The sequence below is a fragment of the Raphanus sativus genome, unplaced genomic scaffold, assembly GCF_000801105.2.
Source record: "Raphanus sativus cultivar WK10039 unplaced genomic scaffold, ASM80110v3 Scaffold0157, whole genome shotgun sequence".
In the NCBI taxonomy this organism is placed as follows: Eukaryota; Viridiplantae; Streptophyta; class Magnoliopsida; order Brassicales; family Brassicaceae; genus Raphanus; species Raphanus sativus.
In genome coordinates this window covers 20,837-36,839 of record NW_026615477.1, presented here as the reverse complement: position 1 = coordinate 36,839, position 16,003 = coordinate 20,837, and the positions used below count along the sequence as shown (strand labels likewise).

At 30.5% G+C, this 16,003-nt stretch overlaps 2 protein-coding genes across 2 annotated transcripts; both read right to left on the bottom strand.

Moving 5' to 3' along the window:
• Positions 1-10,921: 10,921 nt before the first annotated feature.
• On the bottom strand, positions 10,922-13,494 carry LOC108823148 (protein S-acyltransferase 8). Its single transcript, XM_018596420.2, has 3 exons — positions 13,082-13,494; positions 12,261-12,446; positions 10,922-12,120 (listed from the first exon to the last, which is right to left on the bottom strand). Exons 1-3 carry the CDS (start codon positions 13,124-13,126, stop codon positions 11,122-11,124), a joined length of 1,230 nt encoding a protein of 409 aa, XP_018451922.2. The 5' UTR covers positions 13,127-13,494; the 3' UTR covers positions 10,922-11,121.
• A 966-nt stretch (positions 13,495-14,460) lies between these two features.
• On the bottom strand, positions 14,461-15,957 carry LOC108821304 (uncharacterized). Its single transcript, XM_018594349.2, has 6 exons — positions 15,572-15,957; positions 15,407-15,500; positions 15,157-15,311; positions 15,032-15,059; positions 14,818-14,926; positions 14,461-14,710 (listed from the first exon to the last, which is right to left on the bottom strand). Exons 1-6 carry the CDS (start codon positions 15,794-15,796, stop codon positions 14,629-14,631), a joined length of 693 nt encoding a protein of 230 aa, XP_018449851.1. The 5' UTR covers positions 15,797-15,957; the 3' UTR covers positions 14,461-14,628.
• Between the last annotated feature and the right edge of the window lie 46 nt (positions 15,958-16,003).

Here is a 16,003-nt window from a genome sequence, read left to right as displayed (position 1 = left end):
TAAATTAATGATGATTTTTCTCATTAGGTTAAAATTATTGTATTAGTAGATAATTAAATTTATCCTCTTATATTTGTAAATATATTTCATAAAATTTTGTATAATTTGATATATCTTATTTTAGAAAACTAAAAAAAGTAAATCAGATATTCATTAATAAACATAACTTGTAAAATATTGAAAATTTATTTACGTATATGAATATATGCAAAATAGATACGTCATAATAATGGTTGATTTAGTTGTTCATATTTTGATTGATATCATTACTTGCATTTGGTATATTGGGCTATATCATTTTTTAATCATAATGTTTTGGTTATAATTAGACTAAAATAAAACAATTTTGCTAATTACATTATTTTTAGTTTACCTTAGGTTCATAAATATATTATGTATAATTATATATGTTTTTGATAAAATATATAAGTCTATATTTTAAAATTTGATAGATAATTTATATATGTTTATGTATAATCAATCTTTATATTCTAGAAATATTATTATCTTATAGAAAAATGTCTTAATTATTTTATTAATATTATAAATTTTCTTTTTCTTATAAATATTTTAATACAAATTTGATTTAACTGAACATTAAAATTAAGATAAAAATATTTTTTTTTATTTTGAATTATATTTAAAAATGTGCATGTATATATTTAAAATTATAATCTTAGGTAGATTTTCCTATCTATTTATTTTAATTAAATATATTAAATCAATATGTAAAATTGCTTTATTGTCAAAAATTAAAATTAAAAAATATTTATAAAATCTGTAGATATATATAAGAAACTAATGATTTTACGATTTAATTTGATTTTATGATTTTTTTTTTATAATTTTCTAAAATATGTATATATTTTTGAAATATTTTTAATTTAAATGATAATCCGAAATTTGAAATGCCATAATTGAATATATTTATTTTAATGATGATTTATGAGTTATTACCATGTTTTAAAAAAGTCCAAAAATATAAATCGACAATAAATGTAATATATGAGTTATTACCATATTTTAAAAATTTTACCAAAAATATAAATTAACATTAAATATAATTTTTCATGTCATATTAATCTTTAAAACATGTCATCAATTTTAGTAGCCATGTCACAATTATTAATTTAGGTGTTTTTCTGCACCATATGTAGTGATGAATTTTTTGAAAGTTAAATTTTATATTTTAAAATGTAATTTATTAATATTATATATTTTATTACTTTTACCAATAATTAATATAAATACCATTAATTAAGCATAAAATTAAGGGAAAATATTTTTTTTATTTTAAATTATATTTAAGAATATATATGTATATTTATAAAGTTAAAATCTTAGATAAAAAATTATTTATTTCATTTGGTTAAATGTATTAAATCAACTTGTACTAAATTACTAAAAATCATATAAAATTGTATAGTTATCAAAAATTAAAACTAAATAATATTTACATAATTTGTAGATATCTAAAAGAAACTAATGATATTACGATTTATTTTTTTTTAATTTAGAAAATTTAGAAACTTTTAGATAATAAAAATTTTATAATTATAAAAGTAAACTTATATAATATTTTGAAATTCTAAATGTCATATTTGAATATATTTATTTTAGTGATGATTTATGAGTTATTACCATATTCTACAAAGTTTACAAAAATATAAATCAATATTAAATGTAATATATGAGTTATTGCCATATTTTACAAAAATTTCCAAAAATATATATCAGCATTAAATGTAATTGTCCATGTCATATTTAACTATATGACATGTCATCAATCTTAATAGCCACGTCACAATTTTTTGTGTGAAAACGATTGTAGAGAAGACATGTGGCAAATGACTTCTCAAATATAGAGATGACTAAGAAGTGATTGAGAAATATTTCGCAATGAATCTGAATAGTATCCAAACGTCCACCCCTATATTGTTAAAAGAAAAAATATTTCTCCAGTTCATTCAATTAATTAACAATATTAAAATTTGTAACATTTAAAATAAGCATACTAATTTTTTTATAAAATTATTAACCATATCCAAATTATTGAAAATAATCCTAAAAACGGAATCGAACCACAATTGACCTCAATATTTTGTCGGATTCCTAACATTTCTATCCGAAAAACCGAAAACCAAAATTATATAATTATAAAATTTTTATTGTCTAAAGTTTCTAAATTTTCTAAATTAAGAATATATATGTATATATATAAATTATTTATTTCATTTGGTTAAATATATAAATCAACTTGTAAAAAATTATTATCAATATAAATTGTATAGTTATCAAAAATTAAAACTAAATAATATTTATATAATTTTTAGATACCTAAAAGAAACTAATGATATTACGATTTAATTTTTTTTCTAAAAATCAGAAATTTAGAAAATTTTAGATAATAAAAATTTTATAATTATAAAAATAAAATTATATAATATTTCGAAATCCAAAATGTCATATTTGAATATATTTATTTTAGTGATGATTTATGAGTTATTACCATATTCTACAAAGTTTACCAAAATATAAATCAATATTAAATGTAATATATGAATTATTGTTATATTCTAAAAAGATTTCCCAAAATATATATCATCATTAAATGTAATTGTCCATGTCATATTTAACCATATGACATGTCATCAATCTTAAAGACACGTCACAATTTTTTGTGTGAAAACGATTGTAGAGAAGACATGTGGCAAATCAGTTCTCAAATATAGACTAGAGGATATAATACTTTATTTTAATGACACTAAAATTATTTAGACATTTATTTTTCAAAAGGTAATATAGAATTTGAGTTGTATATTATATTCACAACATTTAGCGAGAACTCTAACAAGGACCCTGGCAGTCGCAAAATCCTTCCTCAGCCGAACAAAGACCAGTACCAGTAGGTGGGTAATTCTTTTTACAATCAATTCGACATCGTAACACAGTGCAAGGCCATAATCTGCTAATTGCGAGTCTATGAGGACACATTTTTGCTTTCTTCGCATCTGTCATCATTCCTGTTAGATACAAAATCACAAATTTTATAAGGGAGAAAATGATAATAATATTTATTTATTTATGAATTATAATACTTATTTATCAACAAAAATTTCTTAATAAACTTTTGTTTTATGCATTATAAATAACAATACACATATATTTTATTTGTAAATAAAAGACAAAAAATATGATTTAATCAAAATACTAATTCTTTTTAGTTTTTGAAGAAATATTTTGAGGAATTGTGTGCATATTAATAAAAAAAAACTTTGCAGTTTTAAGCACAACTGTTATATATAATGGAAAGTATAACATATTAACTATAATACATATTTTTTTTTTGCGATTCAAAAAATAAAATAAATTTACATAAGAACTATAGTTCATCAATATTATGAAAAATGCTGGTAAACATATTTGTATGTGCATGAAAAAATGTAAAGAAATAGACGATAAAACAATGAAAATATCTAGAATTGTTTTATCTCTGTATTTTTTTCATCATGTATAAATACAATACATTTCAAAAATAAAAATGGACTAGAATAGGAAATAAACATTAAAATATTTTAGGATTGATCCTTTTAAGTTTAACACAAAAAATTTTGACACGGTTTTCTATATTTTCCAGTCTGCTAGGTATTTATGAATTTACATTAAAAGATAATTTAATAATATATTCTATATAGTAAAAAAATTAATATATGGGGTCTACAATACATTGAAGACAAAATTAAAAAGATATAACTATTATAATCAATTTATTATAAAATTACTGTATGGAATATAGTAAAATGCGAATACAAACCTAGTGAAAGAATGATGAATATAGTTAAGAAGGTGAACAAGAGTTGAAGGGATTTCATCATCGTGGATAATAGAAATGGATTGATAGTGAGTTCAAAATTTAGAAAATAGATGAAGTGTTTTATTTTTTACAACATAAAAAGAAGTAATCTTACATATATATACATAATAAAAATATCTAATTTAAGCAACTCACATTTTTATGGTCCGATTTAAGCGATCAAAATTAGAAAGATTTCAAATTCTTTGCTCATATAATATGTGAAAGCTTTAGACTCGTTCGTTTTCCTATAATCAAATAGAAGGATGCGTGTATTACGCCTGAAATTAGTTTTGGTGTCCTCAAAAAAATATTGTTATTTTGAGAATTATAAATTTGTTTAAGGGAATGTGAATAAAACACTTTAACAAACATTACTTCTTAAATATACAGAGGTGAATATCCTACACGTAACATAATTTGTAGATTATATAAAAAATTATATTAATTATACAGTTTGGCCATTTCATAGATATGTAGAATATTTAGAGTTATTTTGTCGCACACGTAACATAATTTATAGATTATATACAAAAAATGCTTTCAACCTTCAAGTAAAAACTTTTCAATGAGTTACAACAACCTAATTTCTGGTATTTACTTTGTCAACAAATCAAACAGAACGACGACAACTTGGACATATTCGATTCATTTTAAGCCAAAAATTAATGCAAACACGATGAAAAACATGTCTACACTTCTCCAAACGACTAATCTCATGATCATCCTCGTACTCTTCCAAACAAATTGGACAACAACGTTTATCACACCCTTCTTCTTCTTCGTATTTTTCTTTGATATCTTTAAACAGTAAGCCCTTTATATGTCCGGTTTCAATGTCTTGTTGAGTCTCTGGAGTTCGGTCGATTAACACGGGAGGTAACTCAACGGAGCCTCTACAACAGCAACAGCAACACCATATGATAAAGAACATGCAGAAGATGGTAAGCTCAAGGATAACTATGTCAATATCTTCCATCCTCTCACTAAGTTTTTGCCTGTTACTACCAAAAGAAATATCGAAACATATAGTTTCAGTTATAAATAAAAAGTATTTTAAATATTTGATCAAAAGTACAGCAGAATTGCTTAGTCCCAAAAGAGGTATACTTTCGAAATTTGTGGAAAAAATACAAACCCTACACTTCCCTGCAACTATTTACACACGTTACCTGAGCTCTAATGATTCAGATAGGGTTTTCCAAATTTTAAGTTCTATGTTAAAAGTTCTACTATTTTTTTTTTTTTTAATTTTCGTTTGTTTCGGTTTTATTTTATATAGTTTAGGATTTGATCAGATTTTATATAATATTTGATATCACATAAAATTCCAAAAAAAACTATCTAAAATATTTGAAAATATTCAAATGTATCTAAATTATTCAAATCTGACAAATATTATCTAGATTATCTAAATATATTCAGAAGTATTGAGCTAAAAATTGATATGAAATTATCATATCTTCATGTCTTATCCAATATAAAAATTGATAGTAGTTCAGATTTTGATTCGGATCATGTCTTATCCAATATCCAAATTAGATAGCATTATTTATGTACTTATGGCTCACAACATTGTTTACTTTGAAACTTGGGGAGATTGTTTTATTCAGTTTCGGTTAGCTAGGTTTAGGTGCTCGGGGTCACATTGGAGTTTGGATTGGTTTTTTGGTTTTTTGATATCATGTTTATTAGTCTCATTTTTTTCAAGTTTGGTTCAGTTCGGTTCTCTGAAATTGGTCTGGATCAGATTATCCCAAAAGTCTGAAATTACTCAAATATCTTTCAAAAAACTATTGAAAACTAAACGAAGTATTCAAAACTATGAATTGTTTCAAAATTCCAATATATAAACTTGTTAACATAACCAAAAAAAATCCAGTATAAATACCAAATTCAATTCTTGAGTTTGATTTCCTTTGACTAAAAGTTTTCATCAATTACATACCACAGACATAAACAGTTGAATAACATCATGTACAAATAAAAAAGTTACAAAATAAAAGGTGAAAAGAGTGTAGAACTTTGAACTCTCAAAGTTGTTAAGTATTGGACAACACAAATTTTACTCTGTTTTGTTTCTTTCTCTGTTTCTTGTTTTACATTCAACGTATAACTCTTATTTTTATCAAACGAAAACCACACATCTTTATTAGATATTTAGAATGTATTTATAGTTTTACATGAGACACTAACCAAGGGACATGTCTCTTGACACACCCCAATGTACAGACACATACATACATATGTGTAACTGTTTTACAATTAATAAATCTATTTGTATCTTTTCGGTGTGTGATAAGAGTAGTTTACTTTATACATAAATTAATTACTTAACTTTATAATATAAAATTATTCTAAACTAATAAGATAAGATGAAGACTTGATCACATCCAACACTCCTCCTTGATCTTTGCTTCATCATTACGGCTAGCTCTTCTTGTCGAAACTTGGACCTTGTTGTAGTTAAGGGCTTCATAAATGTCTGCTATTTGTAACTCTTCTGGACAGTACTTGATCTTCCCATTCTGTTCAGTCTCTGTACAAAATGTTCGTTTGCATTTTCTTCATTGTGATTGTTTCTTTTTCACACGCCACATCACTTATTGGTCTTCACATGGTGTTTCTTGTCTTGCTTGTTTTCCATATTTAAACCAAGCTTTTCTCCATAAAATGCATCCTCATTGATACGTTCTTCTCGGAGACTTAAGCGCTTCTCATGCGCTTTCAAAGTACCTATCATTTCTGTCATAGAGAGAGTTGATAGATCCTTTGTTTGTTCAAGGACAGCAACAATGCTATCAAACTTTTGTGGTAAAGAGATAAGAACCTTTTGAACCAATTGGTAATCAGTCTTTTCTTCACCATGAACTCTTAGTTGATTACTCATGTTAATCAACTTGGTTGTGAAATCATTTATGGTTTCACTTTCCTCCATTTTCAGATTCTCATATTCTCTTCTCAAGCTCAGAAGATTAATCACCCTTACTTGTGAACTTCCTAGGAACTCCATTTCCAAAGCGTTCCAAGCTTCTTTTGCGTTTGATGCAGGAGCGATTCTCGGAAATATTGAATCCAAAACTGCACTTTGAAGAATCTGAAGCGCCATCATATCCTTCATCACTCGATCATCTCTCTCGAGTTGACAGCGGTGTGCTTTCAGAAGACGAAACTAACGTAACACCATTTTCTATAATATCCCACAACTTTCGTATCTTCAAGATAGTTATCATTTTGATTTTCCAAAAACCATATGAGTCACCATTGAAGATTGGAATAACTTGCTGCATTGTTGTCTCCATAGCTCTGATACCATATAGAACTTTGAACTCTCAAAGTTGTCAAGGATCAGACAACATAGATTTTACTCTGTTTTGTTTCTTTCTTTGTTTCTTGTTTTACACTCAACATATAACTCTTATTTTTATCAAACCAAAACCACACATTTTTATTAGATACTAGGGTAGGCCCGCCCTACGGGCGGGATATACTTTATCTGTTATTTAGAATTTAATTTTTTATGATTTTATGGTTTGTGTTTTATGTTTGCATTTGTAAGAGAATTGTATAGCACTAAACCAAGTATAGCATTTTCTTGGTGGCACTTTCTTCGTAGTTCTTGGTGGCAATATCACCATTTTCTTGTAGTGGTAGTTTCTTATAATAGATCTTATACTTTATCCTTTAATATAAGAGCCGCTTAATATAATATAATAGGTTAGCGTAAGGGGATTTGTAGTCAATGCCTGGACGCAGAAAGCTTGGTCATGGGATTGGGAGCGATCGCAGATAGCGTCAATGTATTTCAAATGAAGCGACGCTGAAGCTGGGGTTGAGAGTAGTAGCAACGTGCCGCCGCAGCCAAGGTGGACAGAACGATGACGTTGCCATTTATTTGCGTCGGAAGGTTTCTTTTCTCAGGTTACCGGTTGTTATTCAGTTCTATGTTGTTTGGCTTTTAGTCTTGGGGCATATATATATAACATTTAGGGCTCTATCAGGAACGTTGAATATGTAATTGTAATCAAACACGTTAAGTTTACTAAAAGTATGATTATACTTGCTAAATTTGGAGAACCTACGTTAATTAAACCATGGCACGAAAAATATTATTTTATATTTTATTCTAAAATATAGTTACTCTATAATAGAGTGAATTATAGAGTAATGTTGTTTTTTGCTCTAAATATAAAGTAAAAGAATAACATTACTCTAGGGTAAGTCTATTATAGAGTAAATCATTGGAGCAAGTCCAATTATATAATAGATTTATTCTATTTTAGAGTGAAATATATAGTAAGTTACTCTCTATATTTCATATTAAATAGTCGTTTAAGACTTGTGCACATAGATTAAAAAAATATTTAATTTTTCATATTTTCTATATAAAAAAACATTATTATCTATTCATATTTTAACTAATAGAAAAATATATTTGAGAATAAAGTTAATAAATCCGGCGTAGAAATGCTAAAACTACACTTAATATGAAACGTAGAGTGTATTCCTATACTATTGGAGTCGAGATGTTCTTAATAATTCGTGGGTTGGGCAAGTTTAGTTAACAAAAAAAAAAAATGTTTTGTCGTCACTTAACAATTCTAATCATTAACTATTTGACCAATTAAAGAGAGTGTACTAGCGGAAACTTACTTTCACCATACATCTTTCTCACATCCTTCCTTTTTTTTTCCTTTTTCTTTTTTCTTTTTTCCTCCTTCATTCTCTATTTTCTTAGAAAATTCAAATCTGATTCTTAAATATCTTTTTTTAATTTTTTCTTTATGAAATCGTTTTCTCCATCACTCGATCTATCTTTTGAGATATGTGAAGGTGCATTTCCGATATTGGTGTACACCTTAGTTAATGTACACATGTTATTTTGTGTACGCTTTTTGACATATACACGTGTACATTCAAAATGAACCAATATATGTAAATAAGTTGTACACATAAAATAGACTGGTGGTTGCTTACCAAAAAAAAAATACCAAACTACATAACAATAGATGTACAGATGGTTTTGTGTGTTATTCATATCTAATGATTTTTAGCTTTGATTTTAGTTCATTTATTTTATTTTCCAATACATTTTATTAGCTTTGAAATTTTGGAAGTAAAAATGAAATCAATAAGAACAAAGATCATTGTGCAATTATGAAGAAGTACTGGAATGAATAATCAAGGAGTTTGTTGGTTATTTTGTGTACACTTTATGACCTGTCCACGTGTACTTAGAAAATAGACTAATATATGTGAAAAAGTTGTATATGAGTAAGTGGATTGACGGTTGCTTACTAAAAATCAAAATACATAATAAAATAGATCAAGTCAAACTGAATATGGTGTACATGAAAATAGGTGTACACCACAATTTTCATTGTACACCTATTTTCATGTACACCTTTGTAATTGATGTGCAATAAGCATGTTTCGAATATATTTACATAAGAATATATAATATTGTATATAACCACAGTTGTATACATGTACATAACCAAGAATGTACACATGTACATAACCACGAATGTACACATGTGTACACGACCACGATTGTACACATTTACACACACGTTGAAGTAGACCACCAACCTTTAATGTACACATATACACGGGAAAATGGGTTTTTAATTCCCGAAGTATTTGCAATTAGCATTTTTAATACCCAAATATAACTAGCGCAGATTTAATCCCAAACTCTTTGTTGACTATGCAAAATTAGACTAAAAAAAGTTAAACGTTAATTTATAGTTAGTGGCGTTAACTCTAATTCAGAAAAGGACGTCTTTGGTCTTTGAAAACTTAGAAATCCCTAAAATCACTCTGAGAGTGATTTGAATGAACTGAAGGTGATTCTAGGCGAGTAAACGCTATTTCCGACGAATATAGTTTTGAAATAATACATGTATATTTGGACAGAAACTAAGAATGAAGAACATGATTCTCTGCTTCTGCTTTGTGTCTTTGATCTGTTGGAATTGTTTAAGTATGTAAGGATAATCTGAAGGAGCAAACCAGAGACCCATTAGGACGTCAAGTGTAGATACAGCAAAAAAACTGATGAAACTGGGGTTATGGATACACGTTCCAGCACATCCCAATACCCAAGAACAATATCAAGTTTTTTTCAGTTAAAAACAAGACATGAAGACAGGTTGCTAGAGTTTTTTTTTTAACTGTGTTTTACAAGTTTCCGTTTCCAAAGAAGGTCTTCACCATCTTCCTTGCCAGAGATAACTTGATTGACACCAGAAATCACTTTCTCACGTAGGAGTCGTTCCAAAATTTACTCTAGGGTTTCTGTGTTTTCAAAGACCAGACATAATCCCTTTTTAATTAGAGTTAACGTTTTTAATAGTTCAGGATTAAATATGCTCAAGTTGTACTTGGGTATTAAAAGTGCTAATTGCAACTACTTTGGGAATTAAAGATCCATTTTCCCACATATACACTAACGAATATACACAACTTTACAACATGTTGGACATCTAATATATATTTCAGAACTATACCTTCACAGATCTCAAAAGATAGATGGAATAATAAAGATACTGATTATGAATATGTTTTCTGGAAAAAATCTTCTGGAAAAATAATATTCACTTTACAAAAAGAAAAATAAAAAACTGAAGAGGAAAAAATAAAAAAGAAAAATACATGGGATCCACTTTATTTTATTTTATAGAAATATATGTGATTCATTATCGATAAAAATCACATGTTAAGTTAGTCAACAAAGAATTAATTACAAACTAACTAGTTCATTTAAGAAAAAAAAATAGTTAGAAGAAACTATCTTGGTAGCATAAACTGTCTTATTATATAATAAAAAACTTAAAACTGTCCTAATAATTATAATCTTTTTATAGTAATTTGTATAATTTTCAGGATTCGAAATTTGGATTTCAAGGTGTAAAATAATTAATATATGCTCAGTTAAACCATTGTATTAAAAGAGTTTCCACATTAAGACTATACAATTGGCATAACATATGTAAGAGAACATGATAAACTGGATTTTGGCTGTGCCAGCATGAAAAGGGTACAGATTTATGGTAGATATTAATATATTTTCAACGCAAATACATAAATGGAATTCCACCATAATATCAACATAATATCACAATTATTACACAATTAAGGAAGCGAAAAGAAGATTAGAAAAGGGACTATACTCAAAAGATTACATGAACTGACTGGCAAATCCCCCCAAAACCAAATCAGATACTTCTGACTTCTGTCCTAAAAAAGAGACCACCTCCAAATCTTTAGCTTGGTCTCTCCCTGACATTAGAATTACTCACATCTGCTTCTATATCCCAGCTCCCACTTCTTCCACTTCCCCAGCTTCCATGCCTTGTCTCTGTCCTTATCGTAGCCGCTCTCTCAGCAACCCCAAGAATCGACTGGTCAATATCCAAACCGTGATTGCTACCCTCTGCTGGATTACACCGCTGCGATATATTCATCAGATCATCCCCAATGTCTAGATCGTCCTCCACTTTCTCTCTCCGTCCTCCATTTTCATCCTCTGCTGCTTCTCCGGTGGTGGTCGTTGTTGGCAGAGCAACAACAACTCCTCTCGGATGCTGCTCTTCTTCGACGAAAGCTCTAAAGTTGTTCCTCGAGGGCTTAACCTTCGTGCAAAACACCTCAAGAAAGTTGTTGGCACAGCCACGGTTATAAGCAACGGTCCTGCTGTTTGCTCTGTACCGGAAATTCTCATAGGTCGTCTGGTTCGTGCTGATGAGGTACAGGTGAAACCCCGTGAGCCCTCCAACGAACCACAACCCGATAAAGCAATACGCCATCAGCGCAACCGACCAAGGAGATTCTCTCATCGCCATCCACACGGTTCCGCGCTGATGGTCCATCAGAATCTTGATGTAAAGAGCCGACATGGAGAACACGTAGATGCATAGAAGCGTCGCTGAGGAGACGAACATAAAGAAGTACCTGTAGTTTCTCTGGCCAATGCATTGGCCAACCCAGGGGCAATGATGATCAAAGCGCTCGACGCAGTTGTTGCAGATGGAACAGTGAGAGCAGCGAGGAGGTCTGTAGAGCATGCACGTGTCGCAGTATTTCACTCTAACGGCAACGCCGTTTACAATGACTTCTTTTGTTCTAGGAATCTGAACGCTCGGTGTTCGTCTTCCGTCTGGTGTTACTGTTGTCTCGTAGCGTAGATCTTCTTCTGGTGGATGTGAGTTTCGTGGAACGATACCGGGATCTCGTGCAGATGTGAAGGAGAGGAGGATCAATACCTATCATAAGTAAGAAACATCTTAGGCGGTCACATGAATCAAACTCTGTTTGATGCTTCATTAAAACATAGCATATAACCTCTCCACAATAAAAAAGAAGAGGTATGAATATCAGATGGGGAGCAGAGGAGAAGACTTACATAAATAGTGAAGAGAAGTGTAACGACCAAGATAGCGTATCCAGCATTGTAAGGAGAGAACTCATGGCGAAGATGCCTTGCTACAAAGACGCAGAATAAAATAACAGGGACTATGATGAGGAGTAGGGTAACAGGCACTGATTTAGCATCCGGACCGAAGATTAATCTCCCACCAAGGATGAACTTCTGAAAAAAAAAGAGCAAGGACACACACACCATAATATATCAAAGATCATATAGAAATAAGATTATGTTCTAAATTTAAACCACTAAACATTAAATGTACAAAGCTTATCAATCACATATCAAAACTATTTCTTCAATATAGTTATATTCAAAAAGGTTGCTATCTCATATGCTTTTAGCACAATATTTTTACAAATCATTCATCACTGGTTTGAGCAAGGACAGAGCATGTAGAGATAAGATTTATGCTAAAATGCAGTTCTAGTGTAAACCAATAGATGAATCCCATAACCACTAATTCTTCAAAGTGTCGTTTTGATTCAAAAAGGTAGTGAAGCCATTACAAGTCCATGCTTTTTTTCACACAGGAAGCACAATTTTCTGAAAACATTCTAGACCTGGCATTACTGGTTTACGCATATACAAAAGCTGAACCAAATCAATAGCTTTGCGTAACTAAAAAAAAAAGAGAATACACACTAACAAATGAAGCCCAAGTAAATAGAGCTAAATAAACAACACAAAAAAGTAAGCAACTTTCATTAGACCAGAGAAGAGAATACAGAGGATATATATATATATATATAAGTAAGATGAGGTCTGGGTGATAGATAAAAAAAGGGGAGGGGGCTTACATTGCTTCCTTTCCAGGCTTGGAAGACCCGTTGAGTCTGTGTCATGGAGAGAGAGAAAGAAAGCAGAAAACTTCTGAGCTACCACCAAAACTCGAGGATATATATATATATATATATATATATATTTTTTCCTCCCCGTTCGTTACTTCTATTTCATTTGGGAAAATTCTCCGACCGAGAAAAAAGAAAAGGAAAGGGCTTTTCTTCGGATGAGAAACCTAACTGTACCCCCAGAGAGAGATCGCGGAATTGATCACACAATCAAATAATAATAAGGAATTGACCTCCCTCCCCTCAATGACGACGGTTGTGTTCTGCGTCCGTCTTGCGACGCGACGAACGAACAACAATTAGCTTCTTCTTCTTCTTCTTCTTTCTTCTTCTTCTTCTCTCTCTCTCTCGTTCTTTTTTTTTTTCTTTTAAGTTGACGTCATCATGTTTACCCTCCTAAACTAAACCACAATTATTAGTAGTTGTGTACCCCTCGCTTTTCTTTTTTTTTTTTTTTTTTTGAAAAAGATTCTCCTTTGATGATTTCTTTTTTCTTTTTGGTCAAGGCTCCTCCTTTTTATGATTTCAAAATCACAAACATTGTATAAGCTTAAACCTCAAAAGCATTTCAAATGCACAACCCTTTTACCCTTACCTTACAATTACATCTCTCTCTTCTCATTTGGTTAATCTCTAAGCTCTTGGTTTCTTTCATTCTGTTTACAACTCTGTGTGTTAGACCACCCGTTGAGTTTGTGGTTTGATTTCTAAGATCTCTGCTTTATATGCAAACGGCTGGCAGCAGTGTCCATTTGTATGAAAGCCGTCCGGTTATATGCCTCACTTGTCAACATAAAATGCTTACCACCAACATTGTATAGATATTCTTCTCAAAAAACTATGTTAAACTGAAACTGAAATAAAAACAACGGTTTCTAGTGTGCAGAAGCAGCAGCAGATGTCCTAGCTCTGCAAAAGCGTGTATTCTCACTTCTTAATGAAGTCATGTAAGAAAAACCACATTTATTATACCATGCCTGCTTCTCTTTCAAATCTTGTCTAGAGAGACAACTTACATGCTATTTAATCTTCGAATTTGCAGACACAAGATCATAGCTCACGTATGTCTGCAAACGACCGAGTTCTGATAGCTGAAGGCAGCTGCTGATCGCCAAGGAGTGTTTTAGTGTACCTGGGCGAGTGCAATGTGGATGACATGTACACGCATACTAAACTGATCAGCACTCAAAAATAGTCTCACTCTCTGTTTCCCACATTTATTTGTGATTTTGACAAGGCAAAAGGAATAAAACCACTGTGCATTTGTTTTTTGAAATAAAGATTTATTTCAGAATGTTAACATATGGAAACTTGAGAGATCAGACTAAACTTTAACATTGCAATGTTGTTGATAACATAGTAGAGAAGAAAGGAAGGATACACACAATGGCAAGGTGTAAAGATATAAATTAAATGATATAAGAAACACATTGTTGTAACTAATATGAGGAGCACCATACTATACCACCCTGTGAGTGAGAGATGTGTGGTTCAATTCAGACGAGCTTTGATATAGCCTTGCAAGACACCCAGAAGGCTTTAGATGCAATACTCAAGATCATCGGGTTTTGATATATCCTGTTGCCATAAAAAGTACATATTGGTGAGAACTTAGAATCATTCAGAGTAAAGACACGCAAACTAAGTATGTGATCTGTTTAAATTAGTGTGGTTGGTCAATGTACCCAATGGCAGTGGCGCCCCATGAAGCTAGGTTGTAAATAACTTTACTACCTTCCCATGCTTTACGAAGCTTCCCCTTTCTCTTCTTCACAGAAAACATGGTGCTAAGTGCTACATTCCCCAGTTCATATAATAAGCAAAACTCTTAGTATCTTATTATTATTATTTTTGATAAGGAGAAGAAACATAACAAAAGTCATGTCACTACTAGCATACCTTTCTGAAGCTGATCAGGTGATATATCCTACAAAAAAAGAAAAGATATCTCACTCAGATTATATCTTCACATGATAAAGTTGACGAGAGACATAAAAGGACAGAGATGTAATTAAGTAGGGTACCTTAGTCTGGTCAAGGGAAGATAAATAAGTAACCATGAAAGAAGCAATAGCATCAGTTATATCTTCTTCCCTAAGGACCACATAATCATCATCTTCCATACCCCCCGATATTAAATCATCTTCACTAACTACATCCCAAGAGCTACCATCTTCTTCTGCCAAAATTCTCAACAACATATATATATAGTTAAAGCCAAACACAACACCGAACATATAACTAAAATTCAAACTGTAATAGAACTTCGCTTACCAGCAGCAACGTTTTGGAGAACTGAAGCCTGGGCTAACTCTAACCTATCTCGAAAGTCATAACATTCAACTCTAGATTTGATGACATCATACAACTGCAATCGAATGATAAATCATTAAAGAGCTTTTAAATTTTATATAAAAGGAATCTTTTATATGAGCATACTTTATCTGCGTCAGGATCTCCTGAATCGGAAGAAGAAGACAGCTCTTCTTCTTCTTCCTTATCCGGTGAGCCACTATGTTGGCCAACGCGGTCGCTATTATACACATCATCGGAGAGATTTAGAAGGTGGAGAGCTCTTTGGCAATCGTCCAGCAAGTTCTGCAACGTCTTCCTCTGGACACGAATACTATCTAAACGAGTCGAGCTAGATACCTCGATTTCCATGGAGCGTATAAATTGTGATACGAAAAACTTCTTACGGCGTGAAAGATAAAGCCCGATTGATGGATTCTTCGTTTTTCTTCTTCTTTCTTTGTTTAATTTCGCCCGGAAAATAGGATAAAGACAAACAAGCAAGCAACTAAATTTTGTTATTATGGACACAATCTTATTGAATCTCTTATATAGTTAAACAAATGTTTAAAAGGAATT

Excerpts from the sequence above, each read along its gene's own strand:
- LOC108823148 (XM_018596420.2), bottom strand. The coding sequence starts at position 13,126 with ATGACACAGACTCAACGGGTCTTCCAAGCCTGGAAAGGAAGCAAT. Across the intron at positions 12,447-13,081 it reads AAGCCTGGAAAGGAAGCAAT|AAGTTCATCCTTGGTGGGAG; the intron begins GTAAGCCCCCTC and ends TTTTTTTTTCAG. Across the intron at positions 12,121-12,260 it reads CACTTCTCTTCACTATTTAT|GTATTGATCCTCCTCTCCTT; the intron begins GTAAGTCTTCTC and ends TACTTATGATAG.
- LOC108821304 (XM_018594349.2), bottom strand. The coding sequence starts at position 15,796 with ATGGAAATCGAGGTATCTAGCTCGACTCGTTTAGATAGTATTCGTGTC. Across the intron at positions 15,501-15,571 it reads GAGATCCTGACGCAGATAAA|TTGTATGATGTCATCAAATC; the intron begins GTATGCTCATAT and ends ATTCGATTGCAG. Across the intron at positions 15,060-15,156 it reads CTTCCCTTGACCAGACTAAG|GATATATCACCTGATCAGCT; the intron begins GTACCCTACTTA and ends CTTTTTTTGTAG.